We start from the raw sequence: 24,107 nt of genomic DNA, 5'->3' as shown, positions 1-24,107 counted from the left end.
AAACTACCATTAATGTGACTTCGTGCACAAATTCAAACCATCGCCAAATGTTACTACTTATTTTGGAAACATTTCGGATGAAATTATTTAGCGTCATTTTGTGGTGATCAAAAGTATCTCAGCATCTGGCGACAATATCTCTTTTACAAAAATTAGTAACATGCCGTTTTACAAGGTAAGGAGGGGGAGCATTATCCAAGGTATCCCAAAACGATTCCCGCAAATTCGGTACCATTTTAAATCGCACCAAGAACCTACAATAATTGAAATTTTCCAAAATAACTAAAGCATGGTTAAGGGGATTACGGGCGCGCGGCTACATTTTTTTTCAATAGACATACAAAGAAGATAAGACTCCATGTAAAAAAAAATAAGTATTAACTGATAAATCATTTTAAACATGTGAAGTTTAATTTCATATTTCGGAAATTCTTCAAATTTGTATTCGCAACTCCAACGAACTATAGGGGGCACTGAAGTCACTGTCTAATGGCGGAATTGAAAACTAAAACAAACGCACATGGTAACGAAGAAAATGCTAAAAGTGTTGTGATTTTTGTTCGTACGTATGATTTTTTCGCTTTATTCTTTTTAAATTAATTTTCAAAGTCTTGTTGATATTCTGACCCACGTAGAAAGAAATGAGAATTCAAGAAGCATTACTAAACGTCAAACATTAATGCAAAGTACGTAGTTCATAGTTCTAAGCAGCCATTTTCACGATGTTGAATTCGATATTTATCAATTCTTGATAAAACTAAATAATAATTGTGGCCTGACAAGAATAACAATTAATGCTAGGAAATTTAATATGACATTACAAATTATTACTAAAAGAAGATGATACTTCTTTGCTTTGCTTTGGCTAGCACTTGTTTTCCATTTGTAGCTGAGTTATTTCTCTTGAATTCCCGAATCGGTTCATTTAAAAAATTTCTGTTTCGATTTTTCTAATTTCTGAGTTACGATTTAATTGTGTCATGTTATGCAAATCATCAACAAAATTCTCACGGATATATGGTGGTAGTTTTCTTTTCAGTTGATTGACAATTATTTCTTTTTACTTATCGAATTCTGTAATCTTACTACCATTTTATTCCACTCATGATAAAAATTGAAAATGGTTTAACTAAAAACGCGAAATCTCGCCAAGGCTACTTTGCTCGCACAATATCAAAATGATAACCCTAAACAAATTTGGCGAAACCTTTCAGCTGAGAATAAAAGGAATAAAGTAAATTCTTTCTAGGTTAAACATTTTTCATTTTGTTCTACGATAATAAATCCAAGAAAATATTTTGCATACTGTCCATTCCAACTAAATGCTGCTGTAAAATATGATTAGTTAAATTAATTTAAGATTAAAAAAAACTCATATTCTTACAAATTCATACAAAACAATAAAGAAATTACCTGGTATAACGTTATCCAATTTTGTTAATCCAGAGTTTTCTTGTTTACGCGTCCACCATTTAATACTTTTTTGAAAGAAATAAGGAAAACTAACATTATTTTGAGAAGCTCGAGAATACTCTTAGGGGACGAATTAATTTCTGTAGCTGAAAGCAAACTAAGACACATCGATTGCGTTAATAAATACTCAGAACAAACTGCCTGTGTTTACGTCAACAGACACACGTGGAACGCTTCATTTGCAGTTTTGTAAATCACCGCAAGGTAGCGTATTCGAGCGCTGGAGTTCCGAATATGGTTAAATTTTGTGTTTTCGTTTCTAAATGAATACGGTTTTGCTCTTTTTAATTACTTCTACTTTAGTTTTATGAGTAAGGAAGAAGCTAGATTTTAAATCACGTCAAAAAGGTGTGTTTTAAATTCTTTCACTTAAAACAGAAAACAAATGCAAGTAACGATTGTTTCTCATAATTATAGCTAACCCAGGCAACGCCGGGTATTTTTGCTAGTAGTCTTATAAAAATGGAGACAGCAGTAAACTATCTTGTCCCATGCCAATTATGAAGCAGTCTAAACATTTTGTCGAAAATCCAAGTGGGAAATTGCGAGCAGGGCGTCATCTTTGGTAGGCTCCATCTCGGGGCAGAACTTTTTAACACGCTTTTATTAGCTTCACCTCTATGTATGTATGTATGTATGTATGTATGTATGTATGTATGTATGCATGTATGTATGTATCGTGGAACGGAATCTTGCAGCTCAAATTTCGCCCACTTCCTGCGATCGGATTCTTTTGAAATTTGGCACGCAACCTCAGACCCGATGACAATGCAATATTCTGTAATCAAATTAATTAATTAACTCTTTTAATTGTTAGTTTCCTCCAATTTTAATCAATATTTTGGCATAAATCCAACAATGTGAGAAAGGAAAATTTTTAAAAAATACATTAAAAAATGCTCGCAAAAATTATTTAAAAATATCTACAAAAACCTTTAATTTTTCTGCATTAGACAAAATTTGTTCCAATGTTCTAAGGTAATTAGAACATGAAATATAATTGTTTTTAACTATTTTCACGCCAAAATTTAGGTGAGCCTTCAATTGGAAATTCATTGCTGATTGGACCATTGTTGAACAAATCTTTTATTCAAATGCATCTCAAATTTTCAAAGTAATATAAATATGATTTCCGCAAACATACATCGATGATTCACAGTAGCTTCCCATCGGGGTGCCCTTGTCTTAACTTTAAGATATTACCTCGCACTCGTTCTATAAAAAATTTTGTCGCCTGATAATTCTCCAACATAAGACTATAAAACAGAAAAATAAAATAATAGTTAAAAAAAAAAAAAAAAAAAAAAAAAAACGCGCTTTCGTAGCAAGATGAACTAAAAAGTGAAAAATAATCTTTGAATGATAGTAGTTGACCAATCACTTAATTTTAGTGTAATATAAAAAAGCGTGGGGGGCTTCTTATCAGTTGTCTTGAGTTTCTTCCATTTGTTGTCCAAGCAAAAATGTCAATAGACAGCACCTTACGCTTTTACACTGTATCCAAATTTTTTTTTAGTACTAAAATGTGCCTTTAGCTTTCTTTATTCTGAATTTTAACACGTGTTTGATCCCGAGACTATGAAGGTAACTCTCCTGTCTAGATTGAAATGAGCTAGACCGAAAATTATATTATATCTTCTTAAGTACGAAACTTTAATGATGTGTAAGCCTTGATTATATCGTTTATGCGTCACCACGCACCAATTTTGTGAGCTAACTTTGTGCAAGCAATGCAGTGAAGTGCATTAAATTCATATTTTGAGCAAAAATTATTTGCTTTACCAAATTTCTGAGATTTGCGACTATATTGTTCTGGTGAGTGATACATATTTAAAATGAAAAAGGTGTAACCCTGAAGATAGATAAAATACAGAAGAAAAAAAAAGGAAGAATGTGAGGCAAAGTGAAATCGTACAGATTACTTATCTTTTTCAAAATGAGGCTCAAAGTGTTTATCTAAAGAAAGAACAGTGTACTTTGTAATAAAACCTTGCATTCAAATATTGTTTTATATTATTGGCAAAAAAAATTTTTCTTCTAAAGTGAAAATTTTTAACTTTTTTCTCGTGCAGCAAAGTGAAAAATAAAATACTTTTCTGATGAAATATAATTTGATTTTGAAAATCATCTTTGATCAAACGAATGAATGAATAAAAGAATGAGTGAATAAATGAATGGATAATCAAACAATAGGTGAGTAAATTAATTAATGTATTTTAAAAATAAATGAATGAATAAAATAGTGAATGAGTAAATAATTAAGTGATTTATTAAATGAGGAAATGTAAATGAGAATAAATTGATAAACGAGTATGTACTTTGTTGAATAAATGATTGAATAAATAAACAAAATGAAAAATTTCACTTTTTCCCTCATGCACTTGACTAATTGTGCAAAATATTTAAACTAAAAAGAAGTTTAACATTAAGTAAAAAACGAGCTGATGTGTGCCTCACATGACTTCCTTTTGCTCCAATTTAATGTCATTTTCCCATTATTGGTAATTTTAATGTCATTCAATAGTTTACTCTCTAAATATCACCAACAGTGGCCAAATTAAAACCAGATTTTTAAAAAAATTCGCCAAATTTGTCGCCAAGTTGGCCACAAAACTTGGCGACCAAAAGACTGGCGATGTATCGCCAAGTGTCCGCCAAATTATAACACCGCTTGAGTTTACATCGAAATTAACAATGATCTCCCCCCAAAAAAGGGCAAAAGACCCCCTTACAAACACCCGAATGCAACCAAAAGAGGAGGTGCACAACTAGACCTCACTAGGAGTCTACGTACCAAATTTCAACTTTCTAGGACATACCGTTCTTGAGTTATGCGACATACATACGCACATCCGCACATACATACGTACATACAGACGTCACGAGATAACTCTTTGTAACTAACTCGGGAATCATCAAAATGGATATTTCGCGAGTTTATACGTTCTTAGGCACTTATCCACGTGTGGTCGAGTCGAAAAAAAAACTCGACATTCATTCGGGGGTGAGCAAAATGGACATTAAGGTCGATTTTTGAGTGAAAATTTTTTCGCGAATACAATACTTCCTTTTTTGTAAAAGGAAGTAAAACCGGTCACATACATACAGACAAACAGACATATTCAAAAAATGATGAAATGGACCCAGCACACCTCTAAATGTGTAAATCCGTCAAAATTCGAAAAGTTTCACAAATCCAACATTTTCTTTTATGTAATAGGTGTAGAAAAAATTAAAAACCACTTACACGATAATCAAACCAATCTGACGTTATACTTCCTAATGTTATAAATTTGAAAACTAATTTCAATAATTATCCATAATAGGGTCGTTTCCAAAATTTTAAAAGTATTTTTTCTGAAAAAGAATGCTTAAAAACATAGGACCTGACCATTTTTTAAATAATTTGACTAAGTTTAACATTAAAAAAAAATTATTTTAATCGTTGCTCTTTCATTGTTTAACGCTTCTGCCGATGACATCACAAATGATGAAATGCCATTCAGTGTTGCCATTCACGGTCCAAAATATTTAATTCGCATCTTTACTCACGTGTACTGGCAACGATATGGTTGATAGAAAGCGTAGAGGCAATTTTTAATTCGCTGCTTGATTATCATAACGTGGAAACGCAGTGGAAAAATGCGCCAAAGGACATCATTTGTGACGTCATAAAAACCACGCCTTGTTTGAAATATCGGACATTTTAAAAAATTAATTCAAAAATAACTGTTGGGAAATTGAAAGTATTTTCTGAGTCCATGTTTTTTTTTTTTTTTTTTTTTTGCTTATTCTATCGAAAAATGAAAGTATTTTCTGGGTCCATGTTATTTTTTCTGCATATTCTATCAATTTCTGTGACTAAAAGTAGTACTTTTGACTAAAGCAAACAACCCCATTACACATTATTAATTTTATCATAAGTACCATTCTATTTCTGTCATTTGCATCACCATTAACGCAAAATATCTTTCCAGGCTGCTCTGGTACAACGAAGGCCGCTTAGAAAGGCGTGAACTATTGGAATCGCTTGCGGATTACGACGTTTGCGCAAGACAAGCTCCCTCTGCAACTAGAGCACTTAAGTTTGGTGACCTGAGTGGGGCGTTTCTTGTGCTCGGTATCGGAGCAGCAACAGCTACAATCACATTGTTGTTGGAAATAATGGTGTTCAGATCCTTCGGAAGAAAAAATCAAGTACAGTCTAATAATCAATAAATGCAATTGTCAGAAATTGGAACTGAAAAGCAGTCATGTCTGTATCATAAATATCCACAAATCAAATAACATATTCAACGCTTTTATTTACATGAAATAGAATAAAAACAGCTTATATGATTTTTATTTTAAAAAAAATGTGTCTATTTTATTTATTTCCAGTGTCACGTTTTTAGGAAAATATATATGTTGCCGTTAAAGTATGAAACCCGTTATTTTATAGAATACCTAGTTATTTCATGGAATAACTGATCGTGTCCGTTAAAGTGTAAAACTCTCTTGTATTTCATGGTTTAACTAGTTATTTCATAGAATAACGATCTGCAGCCAGTTAAAGTGTAAAATAATATATATTATATATCTTGCACGACAAATACATTTACCTTCCACCCCTACTGCATTTATGAATTATATCAGGTCATAGGGAGAGAACTTGTGAAGCTTTTTGGCACCAGTTCTTGTTTAGAAATACAGTGAAACACCGTTTATACGTTTTTCTTGTATATGTTTTTATCAATTACACGTTTTTTAAAGTGGTCCCTTCAAAATCTGATTTGCATTAACCTATATCTATTATACGTTTTTTCATTTGTACGCTTTTTTCATACAGTCCCTTCAAAAACGTATAAACGGTGCTTCACTGTAATGCTCTTTGTAATTCCAAGTGTCATTTTAGTAATCCTTGTTGTAACAAATGATTTTATGGTACGTTTCCATAATACCATTTATACGCTGCATAAATTAGATAAATTACTTCTTTTTCTTTTTAATAGTCTATCATTAGTTTATTTATAGAATACCTATATATATAGTTATTTCAATTTAGATAAATTGTGTTTATTTTACACTTTAACTGTCTCTCATTAGTTAATTTATAGAATACTAGTTATTTCATAGAATAACTATAATTAAAGTGTTAAATTAATACTATATTCCACACTTTAACAGAAACGATCAGTCATTTCATGGAATAGCTAGGCATTCTATAAAATAACTGCATTATATACTTTAACGGTAACATATATATTGCTAGACCGGTTTCTGATACATTACAATGTCTTTTGGAACAAAAGTTTTTCGAAACTTTGCTTTGAATTGCTCGATTCAAAATATGTTGAACTTTTAAAATGCGAGTAAAACGAAAATGAACCACATCGAGTCTATTCGTTCAACAAACCTCATCAATGTTTCGTTCCGTTTTTAGGTTGCAGAAAACTTTCAGGTATGAATGGAATTTTTAACAAATTACATCACACGACATTTATTGAACCTTCACGACTTTTGAGTTTTGCCGTACCCAGGGCCGCATAGAGCTACGGTGGGCTCCTTGTCAGTTTGGTCACCTAGACCTCCTCCATCCCTAAAACCTGCCAAACTCATACTAGTTTGATTCCGAGCCGAGCTCCCTCAAGGGACGAGCCCCTAGTTTCCAACTGGGCTGACATGGCCTCTCGTCGGCCCTGGCCGTACACAGGAGAGGATTGGTTCTCAATCATTTTCATACCTACCGTCAAAAATCTACGAGAGGAGTCTGGAGCTTATAGCAGCAATTAGTGACTGTAGGGAAAGGGTCCAGTCATTGGCGTAGGAAATCCGGAGGCAAGGCAAAGATCTCAAGTCACATGGTTCAACTTTGACGAATGGGAGACACGTCTTGAGGGATACAAGTAGATTTCTTTCAATACTTTACTTTCAAATATTTCACATGACTTGAGATCCTTGCTTCAAGAAGACATTCATCGAAATTTTCGAAAGAAATGTTTTTCACGAATGAGCAACGTGGGGCATCAGTGACTGTGCGGTCTGAGCGATTTGCTGATTGTATACTTGAGATGACTCCTGCATTCGATCCATATGTAATTTTCTTATTTGCGCTGTAACCTATTCTATATTGTTGGTGTGTGCTCTATATTACATGGAAATAATCTACCATACGTAAAGGTAGCGAAACGCGAAGATTGTAATCCTTATCATAAAAAATATGAAAATATGAGCAATGAACACCGAGAACTATTTCAAGCAAGTAAATTTTACCATTTTTTAAAATTTTTAATCAATGGTGTAATTTTTATTGTTATGGTGTAATTTTTATTGTTATCATCCATGTAGAATACACATTTTCAGTCCCTGATCGATATGTATCAATTGATTTTGAAGCAAAATGTCTGCTATGATTTAGGATACAATAAAACCTGTGAAGTTGACCACCCTTATAAGTTGACCACCTTGTAAGTTGACCACCTGTCTAAGTTGACCGCTTTTTTCAGGCACGGAATTAGCGCTTATCATATAAATCAACCTCTGTAAGTTGACCACTTGTTTAAGTTGACCACTAAAGTAGTGCAGCGCGAGTGGTCAACTTACACAGGTTTCACTGTATCAACCGCATTTTCACGCTTTTTATGGCATAACGGTCGGAGAAAAAGGAAGTCGGGTAATGCAATGTTGAGTCAGTACAGTGGGTAAGACAACCCTCCACAATTCATTGGTTTTTTTTCTGGGATTCGTTTTGAGCAGCGTAATATTTCATAATCATGCTTCAAAATAATGCCTACATCTCAAGAACTGGAAATGCATCGAGAACAAAACCATAAAAATTGAATAAATATCTTTATGCTTGAAAAGTAAAATAAGATGTAACTCAGTTATATCGCACAAATATGCAGATTACAGCATACACAGTGTGTAGTAATCTGCTAAAAACTGCATGCAGAAACCTGTAATTTTGTGCGATGAAACTTAGTTATATCTTATTTTACAGTTTATCTATCTTACAAAAATCTCATCTCCTTTCAACAGGAGGTACGTTTTCAATGGATCCCGTCTCATGTAGATGTTTTTTCTTTCCAATGAAGATGTATAAGAGACCCACCTCAAGAGGCGTCTGGGCCATAACCAGACCTAGTGCGCTCCCCAGCAATGCATCAGTCTTTCGTGTGTCACCATTAAGGCGCTGATGCATGACACAGTAGTGTTTTTGACGCCCAGTTTCCACCAGATGGAGGCACCTGGGCTCTCATTGGATGCGAAATTGCACTAGGAATTTAATTTAGCCGAGGGTATATTCTAAGCCAAACGAATACCCAAGGGATCTTTTACATGACGCATAATCGTACGACATAGGCGCTGAAGATTTTCTGCATCTCGAAAATCCACCGACTGGCCACCCAGGTCAGAACCTGGGTCCACAGGCGTAGAAGGCCAGCGCCAAACCATCACGCTCTCAGCCGGACCTCATGTAGATGTTTAACGTAATAAATTAGTGGACATCCTTGCAAATGAGGGAATAGACCTTCCCATCCTTTCTACGTCAGGGTTCACATTCCTCGAACTATTTTCGAGGGAAAAAGCCAAAAACAAGGAAGAGTGACTAATATCATAGGTGCCTGTAAGGGAAGAGGAGGGGCTCGAACCCCCTCTAGACATTGGTACTGTCAATAGAGTTTGAGCATAAAAATCATTCAATAGATTCCAACATAAGCCATTAATGAATGCGCGCTATTAAATCCTCCTAAACTTTAATTTCTTTTTTTCTAATTTTGATCTACATTGGTTTTGCTTTCAGAATTATGAAAATACGTTTTGGATACCGAATTTCTACCTGTCTGGCGAGGAAAACAAAAATAAGAACTAACTGAAAATAATTTAAAGTCCGTCGAATTTTAAAACAAAATTTTTTCTCTAATCTGACATTCTTTTACTCCTTAGAAGAAAAGGAAAGTTTGCTTTCCTCTGTATTAAAAACTTGATGTATACATACATTTTCTCAGTAGAAATAGTATTTTGAACTGTAATTTTTATAAGAATTTCTATTATAAAAACTTGACGCTTAAAGAAAAAAGAAATAAATAAAAGAAGAAACTGTTCTTAATTATAACTAAGTGACATTTTTCAGCAAAAGAAAATTAAGAAAAAAAAAAGAAACATTATCTCTATATATTAAAAAAAAGTAAGGTCAAAGAAATTCTGAAAGGAAGTCTGTGGCTGGCCTGCGTACAGGAGACCATATAGCATCTACAGTCTTGAAATTTTGTACAAAATTACTTCGAGCCCTGTTGGTTTGCACCTGGGGTTTCATTTTTTAATTTTCAAATTAGTTATCGTAAAATGCCTATTAAAGGGGTGAAAATTACTTTCACATATTAATATTAAATATCGTTAAAAAGGGTAGAATTTTCCGCGCTCTACGCAATTTGTTTCACTGCTCTAACTAAATTTCGGCGGGAGCTATTTGCGTTTTTAGCTCGATTTTTTTTTGCCTAGCTGAAATTTAGGCATTACTTTCTTCATTAAATCTATCAGTAAAAAGTAAAGGAATTGTACCACAGTTTTTTTTTTTTTTTTTTTTTTTTTTTTTTTTTTTTTTTTTTTTGCACCACTGGAAAGAGAGGCTTTTTTTTTACTCCAGATCTAACTCGACATATGGTCGAAAGAAAAGCTTCTATCTCCAAAGGGGAAAAAAAAATTACAAGCCATTTTAATCAAGTTCGAAAAATCTCATCTCCATTCAAATTATTGATGTTTCATTTGCCGTTGATATAGTTACGTCTTTTAGATGGTTTATTTCTTCTTTCTTATTCAAAAATTTTAAGGGTTTCAATTTTAACGGAAAATCTTAGGCTCAACTCAATTCAAGCCCCGAGCTAAAGAGCAAAATATATAGAGACCACGAATATGAAAACGACTTTTGAAACGTACAAAACTGCACTTTTGCAATGATCAAGAGCCCATTAGTCCTTACGGCTCTGCAGTTGGTACAAGTTATGTATTTTGAAACCCGGGGAAGGGGTGCTTTTTGTATCAAAGGGAACTAACAAATAACGCGTTTTTCATCTTTTTCTTTTTAATTGACTATTTAAATCTTTGCGAATCAAAAAAGATAGCGTCAGAGAGCAGGGGGGCGGAGCTCCCTAGTTGTTTAAAAATTAAATTGACGAATGTCATTCTCATTGCGGTTAATTTATCTATGTTTTCTGCTGTTTTACTTTTGATTCTCACAATAACTCTAAAATAGCTTTTACTTCGTTTCGCTTTTAAATTGAATGAAGCTGTTACTTCAAATAATAATCAAAAAGTTCAAGCATTGCATGTAAGACAGAGTAGCCATTTTATTAGATAAAGGTAACTAGTGGTACCCGCACGGCTTTGCCCGTAATAGAAAAATTAAAAGATCTTTTGGTTCGCCTGTATATTTACAAATAATGTATGGTGAATTTTCTCGCCAGTTGGCTTGTCCCCATCTTACGGTTCCACGTTATGATAATTTCGTATCTCGGTAATTGGCTTGTGCCCATGTTACGGTTCCACGTTATGATAATTTCGTATCTCGCCAATTGGCGTGTGCCCACGTTACGGTTCCACGTTATGATAATTTTGTACCTCGCCAATTGGCTTGTATCCATGTTACCGTTCTACGTTATGATAATTTTGTATCTCGCCAAATGGCTTGTGCCCATGTTACAGTTTCACGTTATGATAATTTCGTAATTTACTCGTCCATCTTATGATATTTTTGTTTCTTAAAATTGGAATAGAAAAAGAACCACATCGAATTTTTTAAAAATCGCTTCGAGATGCACACCCTCATGCTACAAACTAACTTTGTACCAAATTTCATGAAAATCGGCCGAACGGTCTAGGCGCTATGCGCGTCACAGACATCCTCCAGACATCCTCCAGACATCCTCCGGACAGAGAGACTTTCAGCTTTATTATTAGTAAAGAAGATAAAGAAGGTAATTCAAGGACTATTACTTTAATTTGCGGAAGTATAAATTGGCATCTGTTACTGAAATATTTATTCTTTTAAGGCAGCGGTTCCCAACCGGTGGTTCGCGAACTCCTGAGGGTTCGCGAGAGGTTTGCAAGGGGTTCACGAAAAAAATATTCTAATGGCGGAGTTTAATTAACATGTCTGTTTCTGATGAAGTTTCATGCTCAAAGCAGTTTCAAGCAAATTTTGCTCCTTTTGTATTCATTTGTCTCTCGCACATTCGATACTCTTCGCCATTTTCATAATTTTTTCAAAGTTGACTGAAGCTCAACTCAAAATAATCACTGTGTTTATATTTTGGTGAATTTGTTTTGCATTCATTTTTAGCGATCATTTTAGTTCGTAGCAATATTTAATTCTGTATTTGCAGTTATGTTTTCATTCTTGTTATAAACTATGCAACAGCATCAAACTAAAGGAAATCCCACAAATTTTATTGTCTATGTGTAGTTGTGTGAGCGCGTTTCTTTCTTTCTTTTTTTTTTTTTTGAGCAATCACGATTGCTTATTGTTCTCATTTGACTGTTTTTGACGTTCCTTTGATTTTTGCCACCGCCACCCTCCGCACCATCACCGTCGACGGGCTCCTCACGATGCTGCTCTTATTACGAAAGCCGTCTCCAGGTTGCACCCATGTCCTACACACAAGCGCATACATACACAACTACACACACGCACGCACACACACACATGCACATACACATACACACACATACACACATACAAACACGCATACCAACAGAAACCCACACATACACACAACTACCCAGACATTCATGCCTACACACAGACACAAACACATATGCCTACACACACAAACATACACATAACCCCTACACACAAACACATACCCCCACACACAAACACACACGCCTACATACACACTCGTGATTGCGAAAAACAAAATTTGAATTCAAGATGTCAAAATTCAAATTAATTAATTTTTTTTTGCTTGTTACTTATTACCTAGTAACCAAAGGGTTCGCCAACTTCTTTCGGAGTTTGGAAGGGGTTCGCAGGGGGGAAAAGGTTGGGAACCGCTGTTTTAAGGCATACTTCTCAACAAAAAAAATAAATACATACATAAATAAATTTCGTAAAATAAAAATACAGGGCCGAATTTAGCTCCAAGCCATCGGCAGAGAAACTTGAAAATACCCCCCCCCCCTTCAAAAGAAAAGACCTTCTCTGGCTTCGAAAACCCAACTCATGTCTCCGAAATCCTCTTGGCACATTTTTTTTAAATGTAATACTTCTCCAACTATTTAAAAAATGCATAGCAGAAAAATATTTTATTTTCATGAGACGAATTAAGATTACTAAAAGTTAATGAAAAAAAATTGTTATTGAAAAAAGTTACTGATATTTTATTAAATAGGGTTAAAAAGTAAAATTTGCCCTCCATAAAAATTTTCCGCCTTAGGTTACTGCCTACTCTTTTCGTTGTTATAAATTAGGCACTATTTATTATTGATTTAACTGCAGTCTAATTTTAATATTCATGGTACATATGCTTTCTGCGCACGCAACCCGGAGATTCGGGTGTGAGAGGGGGATCAATTCCTCCTTCCTACCTTTTAGAAATATAATGCAAATATACTTTTTTTTGCGTGTGGTTTGTTATTTTCCCTATATTATGAATAGTGTATGAACCCTTTGCTTCCTCCTCTCCCCAAAAAACTTAGAGGTGACAGGGCTGCACGCAACAATCTAACTCATAAATGATTCGAACCACAATTTTTCGAAGTAATTTGAACGTCAGATGATTGCAAAATAAAGTTTTACTGATTTATTAAGACATTCTCATTTATTACTAATGTAATGCTATCATAAGTGTTTCTCAAAACAAAAACAAAAAATTCTTCATCAATATTTATACAGTTTTAAATAGTAATTGGATAAAATAGCACAACATAAAACTGATAATAAACATAAAAACATAATTTACTGTTTTAAACAGCATACCACGTGTCAGCAAATGTGTCAACCGAACTTCAAAACGCAGTATTGGAAAAATTAGCGCAATGTATTCATTTCTGGCGATAAATGCTAGCTTGCTCAAAAATAAATTCTTCAAAAAATTACATATCGCATAATACTTTTAAAAAATATTTTGTTAACAAAACTTGTTTTTAAAGATATTTTTTGCGTTTGCTTTCAGTTACACTTACGGAATGAAAAGGAGTTTCAAAGTGAAGTATGTAGAAGTAAGTTTTTATATAGTAAGTTATTTTCTGCACCTATCCTTTTACGGGCTAATTTGACCTTAGATTCCTTCTTTGGTCTAAAACGCGAGAAAAAATGCAACGTACTGTGACCAACTTCCGGAAGCAAATTTTAAATTTTTATTTTAAGTTTCCATAGGAACAGCATCAAGCACGCAGTGATGTATACCAAGCTGTTGAATAGCTCTATCCTCAGCCTCAGGGAGCATAATTAGTGGTTTTGCTCACTTTTTACTAACAAGTATCTTAATAACCCCTTAAACGTTTACATGTAGAAACAGTTTTACATCTGCTAAGAGTTTCTTATGTACCAAATTATAAACGTCATTTGATACCTTATGCAGTAATACAGTTGTACATCTCATTTCTATAAGGCTTTTATTTTTACTTCCTTTTACAAAAAAGGAAGTATTGTATTTGCGAAAAAATTTTCACTCAAAAATCGACCTTAATTTCCATTTTACTCATCCCCGAATGAATATTGAGTTTTTTTTCGACTCAACCGCACGTGGATAAGTGCCTAAGAACGTATAGACAGGCGAAATATCCATAATGATGATTCCCGAGTTAAATACAGCGAATTTTCTCGTGACGTCCGTATGTACGTATGTATGTGCGTATGTGTGTATGTATCTCGCATAACTCAAAAATAGTATGTCCTAGAAAGTTGAAATTTGGTACATAGACTCCTAGTGCGGTCTAGTTGTGCACCTTCTCTTTTGGTTGCATTCGGATGTTCCTAAGGGGGTCTTTTGCCCCTTTTTGGGGGGAAATCGTTGTTAATTTCGATGTAAACTCAAGTGGTGATATAATTTGTCGGACACTTGGTGATATAGCGCCAGTCTTTTGGTCGCCAAGTTTTGATGCCAACTTGGCGACAAATTTGGCGATTTTTTTTTTAAATCTGATTTTAATTTGGCCACTGTTGGTGATATTTAGAGAAAAAACTATTGAATCACATTAAAATTGCCAGTAACGGGGAAATGACATTAAATTGGAGTAAGAGGAAGTCATGTGATGCACACATCAGCCCGTTTTTTTAAAGTTTCATTACTCCTACGATTACTTCATTACTTCATACATCTCTCCTACCCTCAGAATTACGGCCTACTTTGGCCAAGACTTATAAAAACGTGAAAACACAAGAAAAAATTGGGAACTGTCTTCAACGGATAAAGAGTGATTTATAGCCTCAATTCATCAGGTCACTCACACTATCATGGCTTTTACTACGGAAAATGAAGGAGGAACTGGAAGTTGTTGGTGGTCCCGAAGAAATCGACCCAGTTGCATCTCCTTCTAACAAATTTTGTGAAATTTGTAGGAAATGAATGGAATTTGTTCATGTAAGAATAGAATGGGCTCAGTTTTGAGAGAGAAGTAAATTAGCTGTTCTTAAGTGCATGGAACGCACCAGTTAGTTTTCGCAGTGGGCGGAAATTTAAGATCATTTGCTCTAATCTAAATTCAACCTCCGAAACTAAAGAAAAGATGAATGTTCTCCGTATTGTATTATAATTTCACTAATATTGCATTTTAAGCATCCATTTAAAAACAATTTTGTCCGATTTGTTAAATGTATTAGAACTGGTGAATTCCAGGAAAAAGGGGACATGACACTTGAATTTTAAAAATTAATATTCTGTTACTTGCCATATACCATTCTCTTCAGAAATACATGAGTTTCTTGAATTTTAACTTGTTTTGTCCAAATAGTTTGATGACTTTTAGAAAATGAAGTGCAAAATCAAGTTTTTTCTTTGTGTTTTTACAGAGCAAAAAATATATTTTTTATTACATACTGCCACTTTAATAAACTTGTTATCAGCATATAAAACTTAGGTTAACTTTTATCTTTTGAATGTCTAGTTAAACATTTTGTAAGTAATTTAAAATTCTTTTTTTTTTTCAACCATGAAATAGGTCCATCACTAAGTTCACAAAGAACCTATTGTGTATAGAAGCTTATGTTTTTTTATGCAAAGCAGAATTATCTCTTTTATCAAGGAGGAATAAGTAGAATTTCAATACAGATTTAATTTATATGATTTTTAATGGTAACGGATGGACAAAAATACGGTTACGGAAGGACAAAAAATACGGTAACGTAAAGACATTTAACTATAAGCTGGTACAGAGTAAAATTTTAGAATGCTAGTACAAAACAATTTATTATTTAAAGTTAGTAGTCACATTTAAAACATATATAAGTAACATTTGTACAAAAATTTTGTGTGGTTTCTTTTAAAAAATTACTTTTATTTAATTTTTTTAAAAACTGTTTCGTGATTTTATTTCTTTTATTGTATGTAATGAAAATCTCTCTCTCTCTCTCTCATGAAAACTACACCTAAAAATTCCTAAGCATGTGGAAATCATTTTGGTATGACATGTTTGTGATACGACAAGCCAATTCAAGCAGAAACGTTTGCTTAAAAACTTAAAATTTATATTGGAACAATACAATATAGAAACTACTTTCAGATTTGTTACCACAAGTCACGGGAAAGGAGTGTTGAGAGCATTGATTTAACCATTAAACGTACGGCGAAAGAGATCAGTAAATTCATAGATCAACTTTCAAAAAGATTTAGAAAAAAGGACCCAAAAATATCCATTCTCATCCTGACACACAAAATATGCGCTATTTGAATCCTGTAACAAGTTATGTTATTGAATATTGTAAGCACATCAACAAATTGAAGGAGATTTCACTTCAAAGTCAACAGATTGACTTTGAAAGTCAATAAATAATGTTAAAAATGATGACAAGATACTGCTGAATCAAAAACACCAAATCATAATAATATGCCTAAGGATTCATTAACGTTTGGACAAGTTTTGCTAGTTAGATGTAAGGGAAAGAAGTTAACAAAGAGTTGCACAGGTACTTCATATCGAAAATGAAGGAATAGAAGTATATTGTTTGAGAGTACGTAATAATTTAGGAATGATCTTCGTATTTGCTGAGAAAGAAGATAAATGTTCTATGGAATATGATAAAACTATTGAGTATTTAAAGAATTCAGAATTGTTAGTTGGCTCAGTCGTTAGACATCATTGTTTCAGACTTCTGTATTAGCTGAATAAAAATTTGTAAGTTAACATTTACCAAGTTTAATTGTTTTGAACTTCTTGTCCTTCCATTACCTTTAACAAGGGCATAATTCATATGCTTAAAAAAATTATTATTTAAACTAAAGGTGAAATTGTAATGATTGAACACTACCACATGTGCTCTAATTTTTATAGAATTTTCCTTTTTATAATTTAGCTGTGCTTTTGGGGAGAATATGATAGCGTGAAAATCATCTCGCAAAATTGTCCTTCCGTTACTGTTTTTTAAATTTAATTAAAAAAAAGTTACTAACAAAAAATTCTTGACTTTAGCTTTTTTAGCAACTTACTATAATGCGTATAAAAGTCTATTCATCAGTTTTTGAAAAATATGTATTTTGATATGTTAATGTTACAAATTCTGTAAATAGTAATTATTTTTATGATTAATTTGTTGTAATCTAGCTAAACTTGGCGTTTATTCCATTATCTTTCATCTAAAATTGTCTTAGTAACGTCACCTGTGAATAGTTCTCGTAATGAATATACAATTTTCTTACATTCGAATAAAGTATACGGTCTCCCATTTCTGAATGATAAGATTCGGGAATTGAATAAAAAGAAAATATGAGAAATTGGTAGATTATTGTAGGATTTTCCGGACCTTATTTTGCTAAGTATAAAACGCCGGGAGTCTTGTGAATGAAAGAGAGAGTTAGTTTTGCTTTCTAAGTGTGGAGTCTCGTTTTCAGCCGTTCCGCTGGAAGTGTGTATTAGCCTTTGCGCTGTGTTTTTGCGTTTTTTTTTTTGATGTAAATACGTGTGTAACCGTTTAGTTTACGGTATCAATTGATATTTGCTTAATTGCTATGGTTAATTTAGCAGTTGTTAACGATATTTCTTGGTTGGGTGGTTGGTTTGGTTTTTATGGCGCAAGAGCCCTTGAGGGCCATACTGCGCCAAACGATTTTTTGTTACATATTTATTTTTTATTTAAGAATAAGTTAAAAAAGTAAAAGTAAGTATATTCTGAAATCAAAAGAATAAACATTCAAGTACTAGTATTAAAAAAGGACAGCCTAAAAAACATATAAACGTTGAAGACATACACTCTCAGAAATGGACTTTCATATTCGACGAAATTTTCTTCGTTTCTGACGAAATCGCTTCCAGGGATATGCTCCGAGCGAACATTTCGTCAAATTGAGGAAACTGCTTTCGTCTCTGGTTTGAAGATGCGAATTTCGTCAAATGTAACGAAATATTTCTTCATTCTAGTTTTGTCAAATCGACAATCATTTTCGTAGTTTTGAGAGTATTAGTTTCGTCAAATTAATTTCGTCATATTTGAGCATGTTAATTTCGTAATTTTTTGAGTTTATTTCTTTTATTTTTATTTTTTCTTTTTTGAGCTGATTAGTTTTCTTTTTTTTTTTTTTTTTTTGACGATACTGACGAACCTCGTTAATTCGAACACGATTAAAAAGAATTACTTCTAAAACGGACTTTTTTGTATTCTCTGTCCCATTGTTTTTTGTTTTTCGGATAAGACGAATTCTGTTAAGAGTAATCGATTTTAATGATCCATTAAAGTTCGTTTTAACGAGGTTCGACTGTATCTTATAAGATTTAGTCAAATCTTTACTTCAGAATCTTACCACCATAATTTCCCACTTTGATGCGCATAGTCACACTCACAGGCCCGTCATTTACGGGGGGGGGGGGGGGGTATTTATGGGGGTTGACATTTCTCCTCCCCCCCTTGATTTTTGAACTTTTATTCTTTACGTACGAAAGGCCGTGGTTTTAGTTGGTTCTCTATAAAAATTTTGAAGAGTGTACACCTTTTTCTACAATTGGAAAAAAAAATCGAAATAACTGGCCTGCACTCCCCCCCCCCCCCCGCCTAAAGCAAAAGGCAAGTATTTGTTGAAAAAAGAGACACATAAAAGATGTTAAAAAATTTTTTATTAATGTAAAAATACAAGCAGACAATTTCTTTAAAATGTAAAAATAATTATTGCAAATTCAAGTTAAAGAACAATGTGAAATGATATCTGGGAATTAGGGCTTTACGATGCATCGATGCATCGTAAAATACCGATGTACAGTACACCCTACATCATTACACCGGTTTAAATTAAAAACCTCTAAACCGATAGATCGGTGTGCTCCACAAGTTTGCTTACATCCAAGCTTTTTTTTTTTTTATCCAAGCAAAAAAAAAAAAAAAAACAACGGAAACCCGCATGTTAGTCCGGTCCCATAAACTCCCCATGGTATCTAACTAAAACCCCATAAGAGGGATTTTCCTGCAAAAAATCTTTTTTTTGCCGGATCTTTTCCATATTTGGCACAGAGGTGCTCATTAATACTCATTGAGCAGTTTCCTTCCCGCTATGGAGGGGGGGGGGGGGGAACAACCCTCATAGGGGATCTCCTTATAAAAGCCAAGTTTTTGTCTGATTTTTCCAAATTTGGCACAGAGGTCCTCTGGTGCTCGGGAATGCACACACAATGGTTTTAGTCCCTCCATGGGGGGGGGGGGGGCAACGCCCATGGAGTTTCTCCTTACAAAAAACCAAGTTCTGTCGGATTTCTTCTAAATTTGGCACAGAGGTCATTTGATGCTCGGGAATTCAAAAAGTAGTTATCGTCCCTCTATTGCGGGGGGGGGGGGGGAGGGAACCCCATTGGAAGTGCTTCTTATAAAAACCACGTTTTTGTCGAATCTTTTCCAAATCTTACATAGAAGTCTTTTAATGCTCGGGAATTCAAGCAGGATAATTTTCGTTCTTCTATGGGAGGGGGGGGGGGGCAACCCCTCATTGGGGTTATTCTTATAAAAACCAATTTCTGTCGGATTTCTTCTAAATTTGGCACAGAGGTCGTTTGATGCTCGGGAATTCAAGCAGATTAGTTTTCCTTCCTCTATGGGGGGGGGGGCAACCCCATTGGGGTTCTCCTTATAAAAAGCAAGTTTTTGTGGGATCTTTTCTGAATTTGGCACAGAACTTCTTTGATGCTCAGGAATTCTCATTGGGGAGTTTTCGTCCAGCTATTGGGGTCTTTTTTTTTTTTTTTTTCAAAAACCAGTTTTTATAAGATCTTTTAACAATTTGGCACAGAATTCCTTTGATGCTCGAGAGTTCCCCCATTTTAGTCCCGCTATGCATGGGGAATCCCCCGCGTGGGTTTTGGTCGGATCTATTCCAAGTTTGGTACATTTGTCCTTTGATGTTTGTGAATTCCCATAGGGTAGTTTTCGTGCCAAATTTGGGAAAATTCTGACAAAAGCTTCGATTTTTGCAAGGAAAACTCCCCTAATCGGGGGTTTGCCACCTATAGCGGGAAGAATAATTCAAACTGCTTCAACTACTCGCGATGTAAGTTTGGCGATGCATCACGATGTAAAAATTCCTACATCGTCCAGTCCTACTGGGAATATAGAAGTGCTACTTCCTCAGCAGACATTGGGTTCTGGAAGAATAAGACATAGGTTACTTTTATGCAGAGTTACATCAATATTTGCTCAAGAGAAAATTGCTGGGGATTTACTTCTTCATTGCATCGCATAAAAAATTCCAGAAAAAAAAAAGATTTTTTTAAAACTAATACCATAAATTTTAAAGAAATAGTGCAATAAAATGTACAGCTTTAAGTTTGTATATCTTTGTTCGAAAATTAGATACAGAAAATGAAATTAGATAATCTTGAAAAAAAGCTTACCTTTTTCTTTTTTCAATCGATTTTTTGTCTTATTAATTTTGCTTCTATATAGAATGCTTGTTTGGCAAAATTTATGTTTGATACAGGAAGTGTATTATTGCATGCAGTACACTTTATACTTTGAAGTACTTTGGTACATACTTCATATTTACCTGTCTGGAACTTCAAGGGAAATTAGGTACCTTTATATAACATAATTGATTAGAACTTTACTGATTTACTAAGATAGCTCCAAAAGCATTAATGCAACCATGGCCAACGCTAAGACAGAATTGCAAGTAAGAGATTCAAAGGTATGTAATGAAAATAGTGACTAGCGTATCGAGAAAAGTTTACTAGTTTTTATCATATACTTTTTATTTTCCTTTCAATTTTTCAATTGAAATTTTACATAGACATTTTACTTTGTCTGCAGCAAAAACCATTGCTCTAACTTAAATTTGGACTTACTAGTAGTTCATCTATGAAATGCTTCTGAAGAGAATTCCCTTTATTTTGCTGATAATTCCTTGAGGCAGCAAATATGGCAATAAAATTAATGCTGTATTTATTTTAGCTGTAGAAACTATGTATAATGGAAAAATTCATAATTATCACAAATCAGGTAACACAAATTAACATAGAATTTAGAGTACTAAATGTGAAAATAAACAACAAAGAACGCTTTATAATTGTTATTATTTTCAAACATGCTGCTAACTTACCTTTTTTTTTTAAATCAAGGTTACCTTCAATAATTTATTTTAAATTTGGGAAAAATTGAAAAAATATTGAAAATACTTAGCTGCAAAGCACAGATATAGTTCTTTATAGAAATTAATATTTTCTTTGTAACTTAAAATGCTTTGTTTTAAATTAATACTTACTTTACTTCATGTTTTATTTTGCAAGTAAAACCACTCAAAAGAAAAAAAGAAAGAAACAGACTCAACAAATCGTGAAGTATTGATATAACATAAACAAGAGACAGCTGCAGAAGGGGATGACATTACATAAACAACATGGGGTGCGACTTTAATAAGTCCGGTCAACGAGCCTAACAAAAAAAAGGGGGGGGGGGTATCATTTCCGAACCGTAAGCTGATAGCCAGTTTGCATTTATTTTTAATTGCATTAAGCGCTTTTTTTCCTCGATTTTTGTGGGCTTGTTTAAAAGGTTGCTAAGCAATTATTAAAAAATATTTTTATGAACACTTTTGTGAGATAAAGTTCTTAATACTTTCTGATTATTAATTTCTTCAAAATCATATTTCATTTTGCTATTAAAATATTTCATGTAGTTTTGTTAAGAATTAACTATAGAAGATCTATTGTTTACCCATTTCAAAATATTAATCTTACCTAATGGGTAGTGCAATATTTCATTGAAAATGATAAGTATTACGTACACTTTTGTGAGAGAGCTACTGTATAAATTATTATTGTATTGAATAAAATATTACATGTAGAGTAGAAGAAGAAAAAATACCAATACTTAGAGAGGAGGTGGGGGGGGGGGGTGGAATATTTTTTAAGAAAATAAAAATTGCAGCGGAAAAAAATTTTGAATTATTAAACAAAAACACTTCGTTCACCAGCATTATATTAGTAAAATTCATGAAGAAGAATGAAAACACATAACCATGAAACATATACAACGTTGAAATTAAAAGCTTCAAAGTTCTATGCTATTTATCAAGGCTCTGTATTTATTATCTGCGTTGCTGTAGCGACGGTGGAATTTTTTATGTAAGTTTAAATTCGTAAAAATGCTTTGATCATCTTTGTCAATTGTCTAACCGGGGAAATAAAGGAAGTACGTTTTCGGAAACAAATGTCAACAAACACACATTTTCATTTGCAAATAAAAAATAACGCTAGTTAAGCCTAACGTGGAGGTGACTCAAAGTTAGTTTATACAGAATTCCAAACCAAATCGAACAGGTCGTTTTCAATTTTAATGTGTTTTAAATCCAACAATAAACACAACACTAAACAAAAATGTAACAAAACATAAAAGAAGGCACATTGCACATACAAATTTTAATAAATACTAACCTTTTTCATGAGTCCTTTAGAATAACTGCCGTAAAATATTTTAACGAGCAAGTACAAGACTGAAACGAAAACTCCCAGAATGCACTGCAATGTGACGAAATCGGGACGAAATTATTTCGTGAAAAATTTGAGATTTCTGGTTTCGTCAAATATCACGTGATTCGGTGACGAAAAGATCGTAGAAAATAACGAAATAGTGCTCGAGGATTGCCGAATCGTCAAAATTGAGCGTTTCATTTTTGACAGTGTATAAGGAAAAATGGTTGAGACAATATCTTGAAAAATAAGGAAGCGACGAAATCACATAATGGTAAGACGAACACTAAATTAAAAAGGAGAATCCAATCTCCTGGAGGAAGGAGTATAAATTGCAATGGGGTGGGTCCACCAGCAAGTCTTTCAAACATGGATTAAAATCATTAAAATATTTAAAGCGAATTTCGATATTTCTTGTACATAGTTGTAAATAAATCTCCTGTGGTTTTTCTCAAGAACTTTGTAGTCATTCAAAGAAAGTTTGAAGTTGCACGGGACTCGTAACAATATGCTCACAGGCAGAAATGCAACGATATTTTTATAAAACTGTCCTTCCGTTACCGCTGGAATTCACCAATCAACACTCCATTACAATACAATAACTAAATATGTTTTGGTGCATAAAAATTACTTTGTATAATATATGGTTTTGGTTTTCAAACTCATTAAATAAAGTGCACTACTAAGAGAGATTCATGAAATCAGATTTACGAAATTAAAGGGGAAGGGGAGGCAGAACAACTTTTGTTTGAAACAACGGGGAAACAACGGGAAACAAAAATTTTGGAAACCTCCGGAGTAATACTTCTATCCTCTTCATGACACTCTTGCATCACCTCATTGGAGTAGTTGCTATAAGGTATACTGCCAACGTCCCTTTTGTATACTCTTGCCATATCTAAAACAAGGGATAATAAAAGCAAATGAATGTAGAGTAAAAATAAACGAGCTGATGTGTGCATCACATGACTTTCTTTTACTCCAATTTTAATGTCATTTTCCCATTATTGGCAATTTTAATGTAATTCAATAGTTTACTCTCTAAATATCACCACCAGTGGCCAAATTGAAACCAGATTTAAAATTTAAAAAAAAATCGCCAATTTTGTCGCCAAGTTGGTGACAAACTTGGCGACCAAAAGACTGGCGATATATCGCCAAGTGTCCGCCAAATTATTACACCACTTGAGTATACATCGAAATTAACAATGAATTCCCCCCAAAAAGGGGCAAAAGACCGCCTTAAAAACACCCGAAAGCAACCAAAAGGGGAGGTGCACAACTAGACCACACTAGGAGTCTACGTACCAAATTTCAACTTTCTAGGACATACCGTTCTTGAGTTATGCGACATACATACGCACATCCGCATATACGCACATACTTACATACGTTCATACGGACGTTACGAGAAAAGTCGTTGTAATTTACTCGGGAAATGTCAAAATGGATATTTTGAATGTTTATACGTTCTTAGGCACTTATTCGCGTGTCGTCGGGTTGAAAAAAAAACTCAATATTAGTTCGGGGGTGAGCAAAATAGAAATTAAGGCCGAATT

The 24,107-nt window shown here is 33.7% G+C and overlaps 1 protein-coding gene across 1 annotated transcript in view; it reads right to left on the bottom strand.

Moving 5' to 3' along the window:
* Positions 1 to 24,107, bottom strand: part of LOC129222455 (RRP12-like protein) — a 181,859-nt gene that overhangs the window by 78,702 nt on the left and 79,050 nt on the right. Inside the window, exon 11 of the mRNA XM_054856970.1 lies at positions 23,385 to 23,446. Within this exon, the coding sequence (XP_054712945.1) occupies positions 23,385 to 23,446 (62 nt within the window). The remainder of the gene's footprint in view (positions 1 to 23,384; positions 23,447 to 24,107) is intronic.

Source organism: Uloborus diversus, chromosome 5 (genome assembly GCF_026930045.1).
Source record: "Uloborus diversus isolate 005 chromosome 5, Udiv.v.3.1, whole genome shotgun sequence".
In the NCBI taxonomy this organism is placed as follows: Eukaryota; Metazoa; Arthropoda; class Arachnida; order Araneae; family Uloboridae; genus Uloborus; species Uloborus diversus.
Note: the sequence above shows the minus strand (reverse complement) of the source record. Positions and strands in the feature narration are given on the sequence as shown.